The sequence below is a fragment of the Simochromis diagramma genome, unplaced genomic scaffold (genome assembly GCF_900408965.1).
Source record: "Simochromis diagramma unplaced genomic scaffold, fSimDia1.1 OVJJ01000377.1, whole genome shotgun sequence".
In the NCBI taxonomy this organism is placed as follows: domain Eukaryota; kingdom Metazoa; phylum Chordata; class Actinopteri; order Cichliformes; family Cichlidae; genus Simochromis; species Simochromis diagramma.
In genome coordinates, this window is record NW_024387037.1 from 593,983 (window position 1) to 611,955 (window position 17,973).

The 17,973-nt window shown below is 47.6% G+C and overlaps 2 protein-coding genes across 6 annotated transcripts; both read left to right on the forward strand.

Moving 5' to 3' along the window:
- Positions 1 to 153: 153 nt before the first annotated feature.
- rnf169 (ring finger protein 169) lies at positions 154 to 7,466 on the forward strand. Its single transcript, XM_040043338.1, has 6 exons — positions 154 to 547; positions 1,591 to 1,661; positions 1,960 to 2,046; positions 2,116 to 2,210; positions 2,306 to 2,399; positions 5,540 to 7,466. The coding sequence occupies exons 1-6, from the start codon at positions 253 to 255 to the stop codon at positions 6,653 to 6,655; spliced, it is 1,758 nt and encodes a 585-aa protein (XP_039899272.1). The 5' UTR covers positions 154 to 252; the 3' UTR covers positions 6,656 to 7,466.
- Positions 2,898 to 17,941, forward strand: spcs2 (signal peptidase complex subunit 2). 5 transcript variants are annotated; one of them, XM_040043333.1, is made up of 7 exons: positions 2,898 to 2,906; positions 10,765 to 10,769; positions 13,752 to 13,810; positions 14,790 to 14,873; positions 16,240 to 16,400; positions 16,687 to 16,821; positions 16,923 to 17,941. In XM_040043333.1, exons 3-7 carry the CDS (start codon positions 13,763 to 13,765, stop codon positions 17,107 to 17,109), a joined length of 615 nt encoding a protein of 204 aa, XP_039899267.1. In that variant the 5' UTR covers positions 2,898 to 2,906; positions 10,765 to 10,769; positions 13,752 to 13,762; the 3' UTR covers positions 17,110 to 17,941. The 5 variants fall into 5 exon arrangements, with proteins under 5 accessions (XP_039899267.1, XP_039899269.1, XP_039899266.1 ...); XM_040043335.1 differs by having other exon boundaries at positions 13,758 to 13,810; XM_040043332.1 differs by lacking the exon at positions 10,765 to 10,769 and having other exon boundaries at positions 13,738 to 13,810.
- The last annotated feature ends 32 nt before the right edge of the window (positions 17,942 to 17,973 follow it).

Sequence of the window (17,973 nt, forward strand, 5' to 3'; positions counted from 1 at the left end):
TTTGTTTTTTTACAGACTACCATCAAGTTATTTTTTATTTTCTAAATTTGGAAATGCACAATAAAATGCAACGACTTAGTTTTATTTTGAAGTCGACACCTGACGTCAGAGGAGGCTCGCGCCGCTGTGATTCAGCGGCTCCGGTTGGCGGGCTGCACGCGCGTCCACTCCTCTGCGCTCGCGCTGTTTCGGCGGCGGCAGGGCGGGGTTTGTTTTGAGAGCGGACCGGAGAGAGAAGACTCACCAGGGAAGATGGCGACCGCAGGGTCTGCCGAACGGCCTGGGAGACCGGCCAGCGCCACGGCCGCCGGCACGTCCCGGGCCGGGCTCGCAGCTCGGTGCCGGTCCGGGTCCAGCCCACCCGAGTACGAATCCAAGAAGTGCATGGTGTGCGCGGAGACCGGAGGCAGCCCGGCCGGCAGACACCTGGCCTGTCCGCTCTGCCTAGCCCGCAGACACTCCGGCAGCGAGGAGCGGCTCCGCGGGAGGAGCGACCACGAGAGTAGCAGCAGTAGGCCGGGCGGGAGGGACTGCGACAGCCGGAGAGGTCGGTGAGCTTCTCGGGGAATCGCCCGTGCAGATATCGCTGTATCACACCGCTGCAGGGTGTTTGTTTAACGGCAGAAAACAGCGGGAATTTAAATTAAATCAACTTTAATAAAGTTTAACGTGAGCAGCGCGCGGTTTTAAGAATGTTAAAGGTTAGTTTTATGTGAAAAACATCTATGAAGTGTGGTAGCTGCAGGCGTAAAAATCCCCGCTTTTCTTTATGGAGTTTTGTATGGAGCTACAGGCTCAATCACAGGTCAACGTGTGGACACAAATCAATGAGAAAACCATGGAAACAGCCCTCAGAGGACACGTGACTGCTCACAGTGACCTCACCTGATCACAGGTATAGGCAGCAGGGTCACATGTCATGTGGCACTGCTCAGGTCTGCAGATGGGGAATGTGTCCAGACATGTACAGCTGGAGGAGGAGTTGAGTTACTGCAGTACTAGTAGTACTGGAGGTATTACTGCGTGGACTCTGTTAGCAGTGACTGGCTGGAAAAGCCCAAGGGGGTTATTACTAGTACTTAGAGCAGGACACAGCAGGAGAACCATAAATACTGTAAGTACTCTTTGACTTGCACTGACCACTGTGAACAGCAGTTCTTACATAAGAAAGCTCGGGTGAGACTCAGTGGGTTCATGTGTGTTGGATGAAGTCAGAAGGTGCTGATGGTGATCATGTTTTATGTTTTATTCATTGACCCAATACTGACACCTTTAGCATTTTTCCTTTCAGGCTGTATCTGAGCAGCTTTGTGTGATTCACAGTTCACAATAATCCCTGTTTGTCTGATGCTGGGCTTCTGTCGTGTCTCGCTGACATCACAGATAGCCAAGAGTAGCGCAAACTGTGCCCGAGCTGTGAGCTCACAGGTTTACTGCACGTGCACTGAGCTCGTTATTACAAAGTTTTAAGACAGGAAGTGAACAGTAGAATTTTAGTAGTCAAAGTCACCTGTTTAAATTGTATTAAGCCTTTAAATTATTAGGGGCGTGGCTTCTTTGACTGTTTTCTCTTTGGCTGTGTTCCTTTAGAGTTCTTCGTCTCTCCGGTGCTCATCCCGAAGTCTGCCGACGCTCCTTCAGGCCCGAGCGGGAAACACAAGGTGAGTCAGAGAGCTGCAGGTAAACCTGTGATCACCTGTGAGTGGTTAAGCTCGTCACAGCCGACCGAGCCTGCTGAGTGTTTTATTGCTGAGGAAGAAAAGCAGAGCTCTGCAGGCTGCCGATATCAAACTGGGAGAACTTTGGCTTTAATTTGAGCTCATTAAGTTTTCTCTCTAAGCAGTCACCTCTCTCTCAAAGTTTCCACTGTGAGTCTCGATATACCCTCGCAGATGCTGCGTCGTCTCGCGGAGACGTGTTTTAGCCCTCGAAATAAACTTTAACCCCTCCGTGTTTCAGCTGCTGCTGTGTGACGACAGAGAGGAGGTGAAGAGGAGGAGCTCTCTGAACTGTAAAGACGAGTCAGTCCGTCGTGATGAAGATCCGGTGAGTGATGACAGGCTGAATGTTTTCATCCTGCAGCAGCTGTCTTAACTAGCTGTTGTCCCTCCTCAGGGCGTCCTGTCTGACTCCGAGAACGAGGAGCCGATCAGCAGGAGGATCCGAAACATCTCAGCCTTCATCAGGAAAACCAAAAACTCATCCGCTGGGTGAGCACAACCACCCTGTCCTATTCCTTTTACAGACAGTGAACGTACCACAGACTACTGGGGTGTGACCTCTGACCTCTGTGTTTATTCTTTAGGAGTTGTCAGAGGAGCAGGAGCTGCACTGATCCTGTGGAGGATGGAGGAGGAAAGATGAAACTTGTCACCCAGCCGGCAGCCGTGATGGACCGGGTACGTGAGACAGTCATGTCATGTCTGTGGGAACTTCAGAAGAAATAGTGTTTTATCAGGCTGTGTTAGAGAGTGTAATCAGATTACTGTATGCTTCAGGAGCCATCCAGGTTCAGTCTGCGGGGAGAAGGATCGTTAAGCCCCTCTGCCATTAGAACCTGCTCGGCACGATTAGCCCCAGTTTTCAGGGTTACCTTTAGGTCATAGTACCTGGTCGGGTTCCAAGCGGTCCGAGCAGGTAATAAAATGTGACTTCATCAGACTACATGATTGGCTGGTCAGTAGCGTCAGTGGATGAGTCGTGAGAGCTTCTCGTTCAGTAAAATCAAAACCACCATTTTTGAAACGCTACATCAAAGGAGATGGCTACAAAAACAACGCTGCGTTCCCCGAGTGTGACGAAAAGCCACAGAGTGAGCTGCAGGCATATATTTGCTTCGACGTGCACCTTTGTCTTAGTGTTCGTGTCACATATCAATAGACTCTGTGCACCGTGTGCTACTTCCGGTGGGGAAACTCCTGTAGGGCGCCTCGTTTCCGGTGTGATATTCACGTCTTGTTTACGGTCGGGTTTTCCAAAACAAGTCAACCAAATGGATGAATCAAGCGGCGATTTACATTTCTCAAGATGTCGTGGGAATTTACTGAATATATCTGTAGATGATGTTCGTCAACGTGTTGATATTTTCCCCCACGCCTCTTCTGTACTGTACAGGAGAGACGGCATGGAGGAGATCAACAATGGTCTGCAGCCGAACGCAATGTGCTGTAAAAAAAAAAAAAAGCATGCAAAATTGCACACAAAAAATCTGCGAAAGGTGAACCACGTTATAGCGAGTTAGGGAGTTATAGCGAGGGACCGCTGTAATTTTGAAGGCAAGTCACAGCATACCCTTCGTGAATACTAACGTATAGAAACCGTTACCAGCAATCATTCATTTATTTTTTTTGTGGCTTTTTTTCATAGTTTGTTGACATGCTGTGTAGGTTGTACTGGTATGGACATAACGGGGAAACATCTGGCTTTGACTGTTGTTCACCTGCAGTTTGAGTGCTGAACATTTGCCTGTTTAAATCATAAGAACTGTCTCTATACAGAGATGTGCTTCTGCTGCAGTGATGCAGTTCTGCTTGTGTTGAGTGACGTAAACAACCAATCGATCTGCACGCTTCAAACGTCAAAACTGATCATCTGATTTTTTTTTTATGACACAGCAGTGGTGAGTGTTCCCACCTCTGCTCTTTGTAACTTAACGCGATCTTTCCGTTTTCGTGTTTTGGACATGATTTTTGAGTCCACCTTCGCAGTAGCGATTGACCGCAAAATAAAGCTACCGGAAACGTACAACCCCACTAGGGCTGCCACGATTAGTCGACTAGCCACGATTACGTCGGCTATCAAAATTGTCGACGACTGATTTAATAGTCGACGCGTCGTTTGAAGCTTTGTAAGATCACAAAAGACGCAGGAATAAGTAGCAGGATTTAAGAGTGTAATAACGCACTGAAACAGAAGATGGCAGCACTGCATGTACAAGGATGCCAGCTGCCGTTAAACCCCGAAGAAGAAGCAGCTGTGTCCCAGAATTCATAGCGCAGCCCAGCTCAGTTTCCAACGATGGCGGCAGCTAGTTAGTTTTAATATTACGCTTATTATTCTTTCTGGGTCACAAAATAAACGTTTAACATATTTTCAGGCGAGAATGTAGCTGTGTAAACCTCAAATATCTGCTCAGTTTATCAAGACACCGCATATTTTCAAAAGCGCTCCGACGTTTTCGGAGACGTCTGTTACCCACTAGCTCGATAGCGAGCCGGGGGCTAGGCTCACTAGAGCCGTGAGAACACCGGACTCCCCGCAAATCGTTTTCAAACCCACCGCCGTCTTTCGCTACTCAGGTTAAACATGATATATAGGTCACTTAGATAACTTAAAAATGTTATTGTTTGGCTTTTTTTTTAGTATTTTATTTGTTCCTGAGTAAATCTGTTTGGCTGAGATTAAAGTTATAGTTTTTACACAGCTGAATAAACGTCAAGCAGACAGCTGATTATCAGAAGTGTGAGATGCTGGAGAATTTACTCCGGTGTCCTGTTATATTTTAGATAGCAAGGAGTTTATTAAACTTCACCGAAACAATCTGCAAACTTCATTAAAACTTAATAAACCATCATCTTGTCTTTATTGTTAGTTAGCACAGACCTTAAACACTTAAAGCTGTAAGCTAATGATAGTTATATAAGAGCAGATGCTGCTGGTGCAATAAGCTGTACCTGTACGTCCAATAGATGATGATCTGATTAGTCGACTAATCACAAAAATAATCGGTGACTAGTCGACTATCAGAATAATCGTTTGTGGCAGCTCTAAACCCCACATCCGGTCTTAAAACAGGAAGTTAGCATTTTCTCGTGCACAGGGTCTATTACGTTGTGAGACGCGCAGACACATTGCCCTGATGACAATACACTGGGCTGTAATGGAAAACCAGTCGATTCAAACAGGTATTAATGGAGAAGGCTCTATAGCAGGGGTGTCAAACTCCAGGCCTCGAGGGCCGGTGTCCTGCAGGTTTTAGATGTGTCCTTGGTTCATCACAGCTGATTCAAATGGCTGAATGACCTCCTCAACATGTGTTGAGGTTCTCCAGAGGCCTGGTAATGAACTAATCATGTGATTCAGGTGTGCTGACCCAGGGTGAGATCTAAACCCTGCAGGACACCGGCCCTCGAGGCCTGGAGTTGGACACCCCTGGTCTATAGAGTGCTTTGGGGTCCACATCCTGAACTTTCACTGTGAGCTTGCACCATCAGGCAGGCATTAGAGTGACAAACCTCTGCCTCCTCATCTGCCTGACACATCGTGTGGATACCACCCCACTACAGCTCAAATACCTGGTGAAACATCACAACTCTTAAAGGAGTCTCCTTCTACTCAAACATGCTCACAGGTCCAGCTGTGTAGAGTCCAGTCTCTGCATGGAAACAGCACAGCATCCATCAGAAGGAAGTGTCGGGTTTTACAGAAAAAATCCATACAAGTGTATAAAACAGGGCCTGGTGATGGCGTTTATTCTTATATTTCACCTGTGTTAAACACCTGTGTGGTTGCTGACTTGTGTTCTTGTGTCCTCCGCCAGGTTGGCATCAGCCACAGCTATGCGGCAGGAATCCTCCTCTCCTCTGAGAACAGCCGCTCTATCTCCGCCCCCATCACCGCTCCCGATCGGAGGCTCACCTGGCGAGCTGTGCTGACATCATCTTCCTCGGCTCTCCTGTGCATGCCTCCTCCCCGCCCGGAGCGCTCCATCAGCCCCGAGAGCAACGACAGCATCTCCGAGGAGCTCAACCACTTCAAGCCCATCGTCTGCTCGCCATGCACGCCACCCAAGCGCCTCCCGGACGGCCGCCTGATGGAGCCCACCATCGTGAAGTCCACGCCCCGGAACCTGACCCGCGGTCTGCAGAAGGCCACCAGCTACGAGGCCAGCCCTGCCGTCCTGCAGAAGTGGAGGCAGATCGAGCTGGACCGCCAGAGCCTCAAGGTGAACTCCAAGGCCACGCTGACGAGCCCCGTCTCCGAGGTAAACCACAACAAGCTCGGCATGGGTGGCGAGGGTGCAAAGACGCGCCAGTCCCCGGCAGGAGACGCAGTGACGTCAGCAAACAAGAGGAGGCTGCTGTTCGACTCTCCAGCCGGCGACACGGACAGCTTCCAGAAGCAGTCGGTGAAGATCCGCGTCCCTGCGATCCGCTACAGCAGCGAGTCGACCTTCAAGGGAGGCTTTGAGCCGCCGGCCGGCACTCCTGAGTCCTGCAGCACGGGGGCGCTGTTCAGTCGGAAACAGTCGTTCTCGCCCTACACCAAGAACTCTGGGGTGCAGTCCTGTAAGTTAGTGCCAAAGGACTCTCAGAGTCCCAGGAAGGAGTCCGACAGTAGCATCCACAACCAGACTACCTCACGGAGGGGCAAGAAGAGGAAGCAGAAGACCAAACACCTGGACTCGAGCCGCGACTTGGATCTGAAGAGGGGCCGGCCCGTCAACCAGGAAGCGCTGGACGAACGGTACATCTGCCAGATTCAGCAGGAGCGGCAGGATCGAGCGCTCGCCCTGAAGCTGCAGAGACAGTTCGACCGCGAGAACCAGAACCGTAGAAGGAGCCCCGACAAGTATTTCCTGCGGTCCTGGATGTCCACTCAGAGCCGCAGGAGGCGTGGCCTGAGGAGGTCCAGACGAATCAACAAGAAGCACTAGACAGACGGGAAGGATCTCATATATGCAAAGACACGAAAGGCGAAGGTTTAATGAACGTATGAATGTTTTCACTCGTCTGACAAACGGGTTTGTAACCTGGAGACGTTTCTTCCAAACACCAGCAGATCACCAAAAACTGAACCTTCAGCTGCAGGATGGCGCGACAGTCATCACCACAGGAAACGTCCTGGAAGTGTTTGAACTCAGAGGCTTAATCTGAGCTTTTTTACAGATCGCATGGCCGAGTCGTTTCTCTGTAGCTGGAACAAAGAAAGCTTTCACAGGTTCAACCATAGTCACGTGGCCCGGGGCAAAGGATGTTTATGTTGAGCTTCCAGTTATAGATCCAGGGTGGATGTGAGGCCCTGAAGGTCACAATGTCTGAGCTGAACATCGCCTCGCATCCCGACACCGCTGAAGGCGACGGCGGTGTTTAATCCGTATTTGTGCGCTGCGTTCCAAACACAGCGGCCTGCGCATCATCTGAAATGAACTGTTGCAAAGGTTCAGATGAAGGCAGGCTGCACGCTGCCGGGCCGAACACGACTCTGTCGGTTCAGTGCGGTGCGCTCCACGCGATGATGATGATGATGATGTTTATTAATATAGTTCATTTAAATCTCACCGGCCTCACAGTGATCTCCCAGAGGCCGAGGAAAATCTAAAAGGAGCTTTATGGAAAGAAATGAGATGAGGGACTTTTCCTTTGCTGCTAGCGTGAGTGTCGGCCTGAGCTGCTGTTTGACAGAAATCTGTCTTTGTATTTGTGACCGTTTATGAAGCCCAGTTTGAATAAAATAGTTAAAAGTGATTTTTTATTGGCTCCAAAACTCCAGACTGTCAGAACTTTCCAAAAGTCCAAAATCATGATTCGTATGTATTTCGGTAGCTCAGAGCGTGACACGCGTCTCTTCATTCATATCTGAAGTGAACACATATCTGAACACATCACTTCCTACCTGACGGTCCCTCTGGGTGTGCAGGTAACCCTCCACCCCTGAAAGCGTGACATGTACCTGGTATTACCCTCTGAGGTGATACTGAGGAGCACTGACGGTCGCTGTGACGCAGGTTTCTGTCGGCCAGAGGGGGTCAGCAGCACGTCTTTGCCCCGGGCAGGTGGAAGTTACCCCTGGTTTATCCTCGTGAGAACTTTCCACAGGTTAAAGTCCAGCCGACCTGCATGTGTTGGGAATGCAGGAGAAACCAGAACCCGCTCAAATATAAGGTGTTGAGTCAGACTTCTCCCAGCAGCTGAGGATCATGGGACATAAACTTCCTCTAGTATAGCTGCTGGTGTCATCCTGGTCTTCCAGTCTTCCAGTCGGAGCTGCCGAGGCTCGTGGGGACTGCAGTCTTTAGAACCCGATTGGTCAGGAAGGATTTCTACCTGAATTCGGATCAGGAGACTCACCTGGTCACTCTCAAGGAGCGAGGAGCCGTGTGATTGGACGAGCTTTATGGCCTGTGATGTCAGATGCTGGTGCATTCAGACCAAATGTGAATTTACTGTGGTCACAGAGCTCTGACTGTGGTACTTCTAAAAATTATTGATTTATAAAAATCACGCTGGAGTCAGAGTTAGAACGTCACCTGTGGTCCACAGGAAGCAGGTGAGGCAGGTGGCTGTAGAGCCGACAGCCATTTAGCAGCGAGGTTAGAGCCCCATCTCTATGTAGAGAAACTTCCACTATTGGGCCAAGCTGAACCAATCAGTGAGCGAGTTCAAGCTTTCGGGGACAAAATCCACCCTGACCCTTCACCCCTCACAGTCAGCTGTTTTCTGTCTGCAACGTAAACATATTTAATGCAGAAACTGCCTTCATGCAGCGAATACTGTCAGAGTTACAGGAAATGCGTGAGGTGGTTTCCAAATCTGGATCTTTTTAATGTTTTGATCGCTCCGTCAGTGCAGCAGAGGTCCACACGAAGCCTTCAGGCTGAAACCATGTTTAAGCTGTCAGAAACTGCAGCTCGCTGCCACGCCCCTGCAGGAGCCTCAGCCTGAAGCTGAGACTGAAGGTGGGCGTGCACGTGCTTGGTCTGAGCTCACCTTCACACTCTGCTTCAGCGTTCCAAAGGAGCTGCACGGCTTCTGTTTGCAGGTCGTCTGTGTTGGATCGGTGATGCTGTAGCTCCTGCAGGCCGTCCAGATGTCTGGTTCCTCAACACACGTGTTTTTTCTCCATGCTAAGCTCTGTCAGTGGTTAGCCTGAGTGCAGCGCCACGCTGTGTTCACACTGTGCTCAGATCAGAGGCAGTCTGAACGACACCGAGCGCTGGTGGGTCGCTGTTAGAAAAGCTGTACTCGCACTGAGCCTCAGTAATGTCATGATTCACTCTGGGGGTCGTATGTATGATAGACGCTGAAGAAGATGTGAGGGCGGGGACAAACTGAGGACACGCCCACAAACATCCAACGTGTTGGTGTAGTTACTCTGCAGTTCCTCTACCTGAACACCTGCAAAGAAACAATGAGGTTGGGTGGCGTTAGAACCAGACTGCAGCTCACAGGCTGGATGTAAAATAAAGGCGTAGCTCCTTAAACCTGCATTCTCTCTGATGTCCAGCAGGGGGTGGCAACTCAAAAATCTGAGACACTCACCTGGTCTCTGTGCTCACTAACACTTTCCTGATTGGCTGATCATCTTTTTGGAGATGATGGTCCCGTCAGAGTCACAGGAAGCAGGTTAGGGCGGGGCTACCTGTGATTGACAGATTGCAGTGCTCTCTCCCTGTCATGTCTGCCAGCAGCACAAACCCAGGTCCAGTTCAATGACTGGAGTTACCGGAGGTAAGAGGCCACGCCCCTAATAACTGTATTACTACCTTTAGCTTACAATATAAAGTGACTTGAGACGGCTGTTGTTGTGATTTGGTGCTAAATAAATAAAAGTGAATCGAATTCAAACCATGTGAGCGTAAAATGCAGGTGTCATGAAGGGAAATGATCCACAGAGACCAACAGTGTGTATCAGGCTGCAGACGTGTTCATTTTATCACGGGCGTCTGCTGGACGATGGAGGAACTGCAGGCTTTGGAGGTTTAGGTGATTGGTTTAGATCATAGGTGTCAAACTCTGGCCCGTGGGCCAAATTTGGCCCACAGCCTAATTACATTTGGCCCGCGAAGCCATACCAAATTACTATTAGAGCTGGCCTACTGGTATTATACAGCTAATATATATATTGTTTAGTATTAAGCTTTGCTTGTTCCATATTCAGTTTTTCAGCAAAACGTGTCCATAAGAAAAGATTCATTCTCATATCTGGAGGAATAAATATGTTTCAATAAATATTAACGTTAGCCCGCGACTTTGTTCCAGTTTTGAATTTTGGCCCACTGTGTATTTGAGTTTGACACCCCTGGTTTAGATAATAATAACATTCCTGCGGTTTCCTCTTTTTTTTCTTTTCTTTTTTTTTTACATTTCTGCGTCCTCAGTGATTCCTGGCCTTCATCATCATCATCATCATCATCATCAGCTGTTAAAGTTTAATTTGAAGTCTTGATGGAGCTGAAGGGCTTTTTTTTTTTTTTTAAACCATTAAAGATGTGCACGTTTCTGTTTTGTATTCTTTGGTGGGTGCAGAGAGTTCAGGTGGGGGTGGGTGGACGGGGTCAGGGGTCACGCTGAGTGCCAAATGAGCAGATGACATTGATCCTTTGTAACTGACTAGTTTTGTATGAGCGGCTGCTGGAAGAAAAAGTAAAAGAGTTGAAACGCTGGCTTGTGTCCTGTCTTCTCTTCACTCAGTGATCTGAAGCCCAGGGCTCACCTGAGACGCTCACCTGAGCGTCCCGCAGATTGCCGATGATTGGTAAGAAGAAGCAGGAAGTGCAGCAGGACGTCCTCCATCAACTGCAAACAATATCGCCATCAAAAACTCAGCAGGTTGAAGGTGATGCTACAAACTCTGTTAATCCATGTTTCATTCCCCAAATCAAAATGAAGGATGCTGTAAAGCAGCTGCTGTGAAGTCTGATATTCACAGAGAGTTTCGTGAAATAGAAACCAGCAAAGCCTGTAACAATAGAACATCATTGAAAACAGTGTTTCATTCTGGCTGAGCTCCACAGCGCTGTGGGACAGGAAGTATCAGAGTGAGATGTGGTTTGCAAAAGTTCTTCTTTTGTTTTCAAAATAAAGCCCTCCAGTTACTTTTTGGATGTTGCCAACATGTGTTAATGAGCATTTTCAAAAATAAAAGCCCCAAGTTAATTTAAAAAACATCCACCACGGTGCTCAGAAATGTTTCAGATCTTAACAATGACAGTCCCGACAGCACAGTTCAACTCGACCAGCAAACGTGCTCATGCATGTGTAAAAGTTTTCCAGCCGACAATAGGTGATATGCAGGCGCAGACTTTTTGATGGGCGGAGCAATGTAATCATGCACGCACTGATTTGCGCCTTTAGAATTTATACGTTTTGTTTAGAGGGAATGTTTTACCTCCACTTCTCGTTTGTTTTGGTATTAATTAGGGCTGCCACGATTGGTCGACTAGTCACGATTACGTCGGCTATCAAAATCGTCGACGACTGATTTAATAGTCGACGCGTCGTTTGAAGCTTTGTAAGATCACAAAAGACGCAGGAATAAGTAGCAGGATTTAAGAGTGTAATAACGGACTGAAACAGAAGATGGCAGCACTGCATGTACAAGGATGCCAGCTGCCGTTAAACCCCGAAGAAGAAGCAGCTGTGTCCCAGAATTCATAGCGCAGCCCTGCTCAGTTTCCAACAATGGCGGCAGCTAGTTAGCTTTAATATTACTCTTATTATTCTTTCTGGGTCACAAAATAAACGTTTAACATATTTTCAGGCGAGAATGTAGCTGTGCAAACCTCAAATATCTGCTCAGTTTATCAAGACACCGCATATTTTCAAAAGCGCTCCGACGTTTTCGGAGACGTCTGTTACCCACTAGCTCGATAGCGAGCCGGGGGCAAGGCTCACTAGCGCCGTGAGAACACCGGACTCCCGGCAAATCGTTTTCAAACCCACCGCCGTCTTTCGCTACTCAGGTTAAACATGATATATGAGTCACTTAGATAATTTAAAAATGTTATTGTTTGGCTTTTGTCAGTATTTTATTTGTTCCTGAGTAAATCTGTTTGGCTGAGATTAAAGTTATAGTTTTTACACAGCTGAATAAACGTCAAGCAGACAGCTGATTATCAGAAGTGTGAGATGCTCGAGAATTTACTCCGGTGTCCTGTTATATTTTAGATAGCAAGGAGTTTATTAAACTGAAACAATCTGCAAACTTCATTAAAATTTAATAAACTATCATCTTGTCTTTATTGTTAGTTAGCACCTTAAACACTTAAAGCTGTAAGCTAATGATAGTTATATAAGAGCAGATGCTGCTGGTGCAATAAGCTGTACCTGTACGTCCAATGGATGATGATCTGATTAGTCGACTAATCACAAAATTAATCGGTGACTAGTCGACTATAATCGTTTGTGGCGGCCCAAGTATTAATGTAGCTACTTTATTATTCATTTATTTATTTGAGATGCGCCAAATCACACAAAAGACTTAATTTTACATCTGAGGGTTTTTTTTAATCTTCGCTGGAAGAGACATTTTGATTTTTAACTTACTTTGTGCTGAATTTTGTTGAGTGTGTAATATAGATAAAAACCGTTACAGTGGAAAAAAGAAGCCAGTTTCTCTTTGTTTCTTTCCATTGTGGTTTTTATCTAAATAAAAGCTTGTTTTTTCTGAACATCGGCTGCTGCCGTTCTTTCTTTCTGTTATGAGTTTGAGTAAATGAATTGCTGCATTTGGACGCAGTTGGAAGACAGTGCCGTTAAAACAGTGCTATTATTTTTCCTTTGACTGCTTCTCTTAACTTCACTCCACGACAGGAGTGAAGTTAACCATCTGGCTGAGTGGTGCAGCAACAACAACCGGTCCCTGAATGTGGAGAAGACTAAGGAGATCAGCATAGACTTCAGGAGAACTCACACCCTGCACACCCCACTAACCATTAATGGTGCTGCTGTGGAGAGGGTAAGCAGCACCAAGTTCCTGGGTGTGCACATCTCAGAAGATCTCTCCTGGTGACAAAACACAGCATCACTGGTCAGCAAAGCCCAACAGTGACTCTACTTCCTCCACAAACTGAGGGCAATGAGAGCCTCAACCCCATTATGAGCACCTTCTACAGAGGCACTGTGGAGAGCATCCTCAGCAGCTGCATCACTGTGTGGTATCCTGCACTGGTTCCTGCTGGAAACAGCTACAATGGGTAGTGAGAGCAGCGGAGAGGATCGTGGGTACTTCTCTTCCCTCCCTCCAGGACATCTGCTGCATCCGCCTCATCCAGAAAGCTCTCTGCATCACAGAGACTCCACCCATCCGTCCAACAGCTTCTTCAGTTTGCTGCCATCAGACTGAAGAGCCTCGGGCCCAGAACCAGCAGACTGAGAGACAGCTTCATCCATCAGGCTGTCAGGATGCTGAACTCTCTCACACACCAACTCCAGACCTGCATCCACCTCTGACCCCCCACACACAGCACACAAACTCTTGGATTGTGTTGGACTCTGTTGTGTGTGTATAACACTGTAATCTGTTTTAGTGTAACACTGAGGGCTGTGGGAGCACTGCAATTTAAAATTCCCGAGTATGTTCTGCACATGTGGTTTTTGACAAAAAATGACTTTGAGATTTTCAAAATGGAGGCCTTCAGTAAGTTATAAGAGATACGATAAGACTTCATTGATTCCACGGCGGGTTTTTGTTTTGCGTTGCCTCAGCTCAGGTACAGATACCAGAAGGATAAAGATACAAATAAAACACAAATATAAACTCAGTAAGATGATACACTATATACAGCGGTAGCATACGCGCTTTAAGGTGTCAGATTTTCTAAATAAAGGCCTCCTGGCTGTTCGCTAAAAACTGAACCTCGTACGTTTTTATTCATTTCATTTTTGAGTCGTTTGTATTTTCCACATGAGCGCGCACGCCGCAGCTGCCTCGGCCACGCTTGCAGACGTGGTGACGACATGCGCGTCGAGCGCTATGATTTCGGTGGACAGCCAATCGGCTGCATCCAGGTCACAGAGCCGTGTTTGTAGCGGAAGAGAAGATGGCGGCTGCAGCTGCGGGGAACAGAAAGAGCGGGCTGCTGGAGAAAGTGAGTAAAAGCGTGAACGGATTCTCCTGAGCAGGATGAACGCCTGCGGGGAGGGTCTGTGTCCCGGAGCTGGGAGGTCTATGTCCCCGCTGCAGCTGCTGTGCGGCTCGGTGTGTGTCTGTGTGAGCCGCCGCTAAGGGGCTAAGCTAATGCTAACGAGCTAAAGTGGATACATTCAGAATGAAAACAAAATAAAAACAAAGTTGAGCATGAAGCTGAGAGCCGAGTTTAACCTCGGCGTGGGAAATAAACCGTTATTAGAGGTCAAAGTTCAGCGGTTTGTTCTATTTCCTGCTTCCAGCTGTTAAACAGCTGCACCAAACCGGAAACAGACAGTTTAACTAAACTCACCCGTCTGTTAAACAGGTGATGTAGGAGTGCAGGAGGCGTGCTTCAGAATGAAGCTTTACGTTTCCACACATGAAACAGGTAAAACATCTGCAGCAGGTGGCGCTGCACGTGGGCACAATAACTCTTGTTCTTTTGGGGGGGGGGTTAATTCCTGGAGCACGTTTCTGGGGCACTTCCTGCATTAAAGCAAACATGGCTTTTAAACTGCTGGTGTCAGACACAGTGGGGGGCGTAGAGCAGGAAGTCACCAGCTGACCTGCGATCAGGCGCCCTTCACTGTAAGAGCATGTATCTTATGTATCTTGTTTCCGGTCTGATGGTCTGTGTTTGATGGCGCCCTGGTCTTTGTCTTCTTTCAGTTTTTGGACTGCGACGAGCCTCCAAAACCTCTCTGTTGTTCTCGTCCCCTCCAGATTTTTAACATGCAACTATTCTTTAAGCCCATTTTTTAGAAACTCATTTTAAGGCTCAGATTTCTTTAGCTTCCATCATACGATGACAGGAAGATGATGTCTCCGCCCTCAACATGAACTCTCCCTGAGAAGAGTTGCAGTCGCCGCCTCCGTGCTTATGTTAGCCTGATCTTCAGATGGAAACTGTCGATTAAACTGCTGTGTTTGTGTTTCAGTGGAGGATCGACGAGAAGCCGGTGAAGATTGATAAATGGGATGGAGCGGCGGTGAAGAACTCCTTGGATGACGCAGCGAAGAAGGTTTAATTGGTTATTTTTATCCACATTTTAACAGCAAATTTTCAAACATGAGCCGCATGTGTTACTTGTTCTTATTGAAACGTTCCAGCAGTTTACGTCCATGTTTCGGAGACATGAATGACTCTGGTTTAGAGCAAGATGTTTTAAGTAAAAGTAAAACAGGAAAGGTTCACTCAGATGAGAGGAGGGTGGAGAACTGCAGCTGTGTGAAGGTGAAGGTGGGAACTCCTACGTTTGAAGCGACCTGAGCAGTGTTTCTTCAAGGAGCTAATTTCATTGGTCGGATTTTAGCTGATGACATCAGATTCACACAGGGGGCGTGTCCAAATTCATGGGCTGCTTCCTCCTGAGGACGTATTTGTAGACCGATTACGTCACAGCGACGCGCCGAAGGCTGTCCAAATTCGTAGACTCCTCCGAATGCAGCCGACAAATGCGTCCTCCTTTTCCCCGAATTTGAAGGATGGGTCGAGTGTGTCCTTCGTGGCCCACCATATCCCAGAATTCATAGCGCGGCCCAGCCAAACTCCAGTTTCCAACAATGGCGGCCGCTACTAAGTTTTAATATTACTCTTATTAATCTTTCTGTGTAACAAAATAAACTTTTAACATATTTTCAGAGAAAGCAGCTGTGAAAACTTCAAATATCTGCTCGGTTTATAAAGACACCACATATTTGTAAAAGTGCTTCGACGTTTTCAGACACGTCTGTTACCCACCAGCTCGATAGCTGACCGGGAGCTCGAGGGTCACTGAAGCCGCCGAGAACGGCACAACTCCCGGAGGATCACTTTCAGATCACCGCGGACTTTTGCTACTCAGGTTAAACGTGATATATGAGTCACTTAGACAACCTAAAGATGTTATTGTTTGGCTTCTTTCAGCGTTTTATTTGTTCCTGAGTGAATCTGTTTGGCTGAGATTAAAGTTAGTTTTCACACAGCTGAATAAACGTCAAACAGAAAACTGATTAAACAGAAGTGTGAGACGGTCGAGAGTTTACTCCAGTGTCCTGTTATATTTTAGACAGCAAGGAGCAGACGGCGAGTTCATTAAACTCCACCGAGACCGCGGTGACACAAAACTGAAGGCTCGACCGTCACATTTCACAGCCTCGCTCTTTGGTCTTCTCGGTCTTCGGAGGACGCAGTCTATGAATTTTGACACAGCTACAGTCGAAACTCCGTCACTTGTTTAAGCTTTGAATGATGTTTGCAGCATAAAGCCAGCATGCGTGTGAGAGCTTCACTGTCGGCTGGGATTTTTCACTCATCGCGATGAGTCATGAACGCATGTGAAGGAAAGCTGCTGTTCACCTTGTTTGGCTAAACTTCATGTATCGATATGACCTCTGGGCCCTCTGCAGGTGCTGCTGGAGAAGTACGGTTACCTGGAGAACTTCCAGCTGGTCGACGGGCGCCTGCTGATCTGCACTGTGTCCTGTCTGTTTGCCATGCTGGCTCTGGTCTGGGACTATCTGCACCCCTTCCCCGAGTCCAGACCCGTCCTCGCCTGCTGCGTCATCTCATATCCTTCAGCCGGACACATCTCACCTCTGCTTTTAAAAAATAAGATGGTGAACTCACAGTGTGTCATATGTGAAACATGTGAGGGGAAAAATGTTAAAATAAGATTCAAAATTCAGAAACGACAGATGAAAGAGAATCAGTAACAATGTTTTTACATATTAAAAACACCGAAAGTCTCATGAATGTCACTGAAACACAAAAACAAACGTTTGTAGAAATGATTCCGTCTAATATGATGATGATGATGATGAGCGTGTTGGCTTTCCCTAACTCCTCTTCCTCACGTACTTCATCATGATGGGCATCCTCACGCTGTACACCTCCTACAAAGAGAAGAACATCTTCCTGGTGGCCATGCAGAAGGATCCAGCTGGGATGGATCCAGACCACATCTGGCAGCTCTCCTCCTCCCTCAAACGGTCAGTGAGTATGGGAATCAAACCAGCAACCCCCAGCAGTCTGCACATTTCCTCATCTGCGATGGACTCAGAGTGGATCAGTTTGCGTCTGTGTTTTCCAGGTTTGACGACCAGTACACGCTCCGGGTGTCCTTCTCCGACGGGAAGTCCAAGAAGTCGAGAGAGGCGGACTTCACCAAGTCGGTGTCGGCGTTCTTCGACGAACACGGGACGCTGGTGATGGACCAGTTTGAGAAGAGCGTTTCCAAACTGCACGACACGCTCGCCGCCGACAAGAAGACCAAATAAAAGACGGGAAGCAAACGTGGTGTGAGTCTGCCTCCTCTGTTCCTCCTCAGAGTTCACTGGTTTCAGCGCCGGCTCCATCAGGAGCTGCCAGAGGAAACTTATTCATGCATTCATATTAAAAATCTGAAATCTGCAGTCTGTCTGTTTTTACCACCGCACTCTGAACAACCCTGGAGGTCAGCACGCTCAGCCGCAAACCGGCGGCCGCTCCTTTATTAGTCAGACTCGGCAGCAGGCGGAGTCACAGGTCCGTGTTGCCCACTCATGCTCCGAGAGTGGGAATGATCAGAAACCAGTGAACTTCAGGAGGGACAGAGACCAGAGTCAGAGGCTCAGCTCCACTCTGAAGGGTTTATTTTCCTGTCACAGCTAACTGTCACTCAGAGGTCAAAGGTCAGGTGTTCTGTCAGCAGGTTAGGAACATTTCAGCTATTTAAAAACAACCTGAGACTCAATGCGTCTTCACCGGGTCTCCAAGTATTAAAGGTTTAAGGACCACTGTGTGACATGGCTGTGGTGGGCGGAGCCTTACGTAAGGGTCACGGAGGTGGGGAATAAGCAGCTAATGATGGCCAACGGTTTAAAAATAAAATGTGATTTTTTTTCAGTGTTTAAAAAAGTAAAGTTTTCGTCATTTTTTTCTTTGTGATGTGAGAATCAGTTTGAACTGCAGCAGCAGGTGAACTAACCGGCGCGTCGGCTCACTGGCTGACGTGTTGGTGCCGTACAACAGGAAGTGGACATTGATCAGACCTTTATTTTGAAAGTTTTTTATTCTCAGATGCTTTCTCTGTGTTAAAAAAAACATTAAACTTGGATCTTGTTAGAGAAACATCTGGATGTGTGTCTCACTTTGAGTTCAGC

Bases quoted from the DNA above. Each gene is read 5' to 3' on its own strand.
- spcs2 (XM_040043333.1), top strand. From the start codon at position 13,763: ATGGCGGCTGCAGCTGCGGGGAACAGAAAGAGCGGGCTGCTGGAGAAA. The intron at 14,874-16,239 runs GTTTAATTGGTT...GGCCCTCTGCAG, and splicing joins TGGATGACGCAGCGAAGAAG to GTGCTGCTGGAGAAGTACGG. The intron at 16,822-16,922 runs GTCAGTGAGTAT...TGTGTTTTCCAG, and splicing joins CTCTCCTCCTCCCTCAAACG to GTTTGACGACCAGTACACGC.
- rnf169 (XM_040043338.1), top strand. From the start codon at position 253: ATGGCGACCGCAGGGTCTGCCGAACGGCCTGGGAGACCGGCCAGCGCC. The intron at 2,047-2,115 runs GTGAGTGATGAC...GTCCCTCCTCAG, and splicing joins TCCGTCGTGATGAAGATCCG to GGCGTCCTGTCTGACTCCGA. The intron at 2,211-2,305 runs GTGAGCACAACC...TTTATTCTTTAG, and splicing joins ACCAAAAACTCATCCGCTGG to GAGTTGTCAGAGGAGCAGGA.